Source organism: Seriola lalandi, unplaced genomic scaffold (assembly GCF_002814215.2).
Source record: "Seriola lalandi dorsalis isolate HSWRI2012SDOR001 ecotype SW California unplaced genomic scaffold, Sedor1 jcf7180001975674, whole genome shotgun sequence".
NCBI classification, from domain to species: domain Eukaryota; kingdom Metazoa; phylum Chordata; class Actinopteri; order Carangiformes; family Carangidae; genus Seriola; species Seriola lalandi.
Window position 1 is genome coordinate 1 of NW_019446340.1, and position 1,501 is coordinate 1,501.

At 45.5% G+C, this 1,501-nt stretch overlaps 1 protein-coding gene across 1 annotated transcript; it reads right to left on the reverse strand.

Moving 5' to 3' along the window:
- Positions 1–24: 24 nt before the first annotated feature.
- Positions 25–1,036, reverse strand: LOC111655694 (excitatory amino acid transporter 5-like; the record flags this gene model as incomplete). The annotated part of the gene is made up of 4 exons (XM_023407184.2): positions 25–175; positions 268–402; positions 498–692; positions 803–1,036. Coding segments are annotated over 4 exons (715 nt in total), but the record flags the coding sequence as incomplete, so codon positions are not given.
- Positions 1,037–1,501: the final 465 nt, after the last annotated feature.

Here is a 1,501-nt window from a genome sequence, read left to right on the forward strand (position 1 = left end):
ACAAATGAAAATTGTCTAGCTCACCCGTTTGGGTCCACCTCCATTATTGGCAGGAGTGGTGGAAGCAGCTGATTTCTCAGTGGCTGCTCTCTCAAAGTCCTTCTTACATAAATGAGCCATGATCCCAGCAGCTAAGGCATCACCAAGAACATTGATCATTGTCCGGAAACGATCGCTGAGAAAGAGATGGAAGGAAATCATTTACACATTGTCCCAACAGCCCCCAGTGATGCTCAATATAGTATGAGAATTTTTAGTGGAACTCACAGAACCCAATCGATGGCTACAATCAGTGATATGTCAGCAGGCGGTAACCCCACAGAGGTCAGGACAATCACCATGGTAACCAGACCCGCCTGAGGTATCCCAGCTGCCCCGATGCTGGCTGCTGTTGCCGTTATACTGATGAGACAAGAGCCAAGACGTTAGAGATGGAAAATACAATCATTTCAAAGTAGTAATCATGGGAGGATGGTGAGTTGAGAGTTAATTCTTACCTAATGGTGACCAACTGGCCAAAGTCCAAGTCATACTCATTGACCTGAGCAATAAAGATGGCCGCCACTGCCTCGTACAGAGCTGTCCCATCCATGTTGATGGTAGCTCCCACTGGCAGCACAAAGCGAGCAATCTGCCGGTCCACACCACAGTTCTCCAGGAGACACTTCATGGTGATTGGCAAAGTGGCGGAGCTGCAAGAGAAGAAGACAAAAGATTTAGAAGAAGGTACTCAGTGGACAGACTGGGTTACATCTCCACAGCTGGGTTAAAAAATAAAATAAAAAAACGTTTCTCCTCTTACCTAGATGACGTGGCCAATGCAATAACAAGAGCCTGCAGCAGCCCTCTAATATAAGGGAAGGGGTTTCTGCGAGTGAAGAAGAAGAAGAAGAGGGGCAGCAGGATGAGGCCATGCACAAACAGTCCAGACAGGACCGTGATGAAGTACATGCCCAGCTTCTCCCCCAGGTGGGCTGGATCATGCATATCCAGAATCTTCCCGGCCACAAGGAACACAATACCGAAGGGGAAGTACCTGCATAGAGGAGAGAAGGAATGTCTTTGAGACTTCATGACAGCATTTTGGGGAGAAGCTCTTTTCTCTGTCAACTTAAAGGTATCCTGTGGAGATTTTGACCAATAGTGGTAGAATGGAGCAATGTTGATGGGTGGGTCACAGTATTGTAGCAATGTAACAAGGCACCAACAAAGGCAATGAACAAGACGTCTGTTAACATGCAAACAGAAATGTAAACAATTCCCAATTTAAAAATATTATAAAGGATGCATTCAGCACTCTTGTTATACCTCAAGGACAGACACAATGTGTTTTGGTGAGAAATACTGAATGTGAAGAAAACCTTTGCTGTTATACAAGAAAAACTCCACAGGGCACCTTTAACAATATGCTTGCACACAAAGCCAGGTAATGGTTGAATGGTAAGAAATGTTTTTTTCTGAGCCTGGTGTGGAAGAACTTGACTTGCCCGAGCTCAACCCC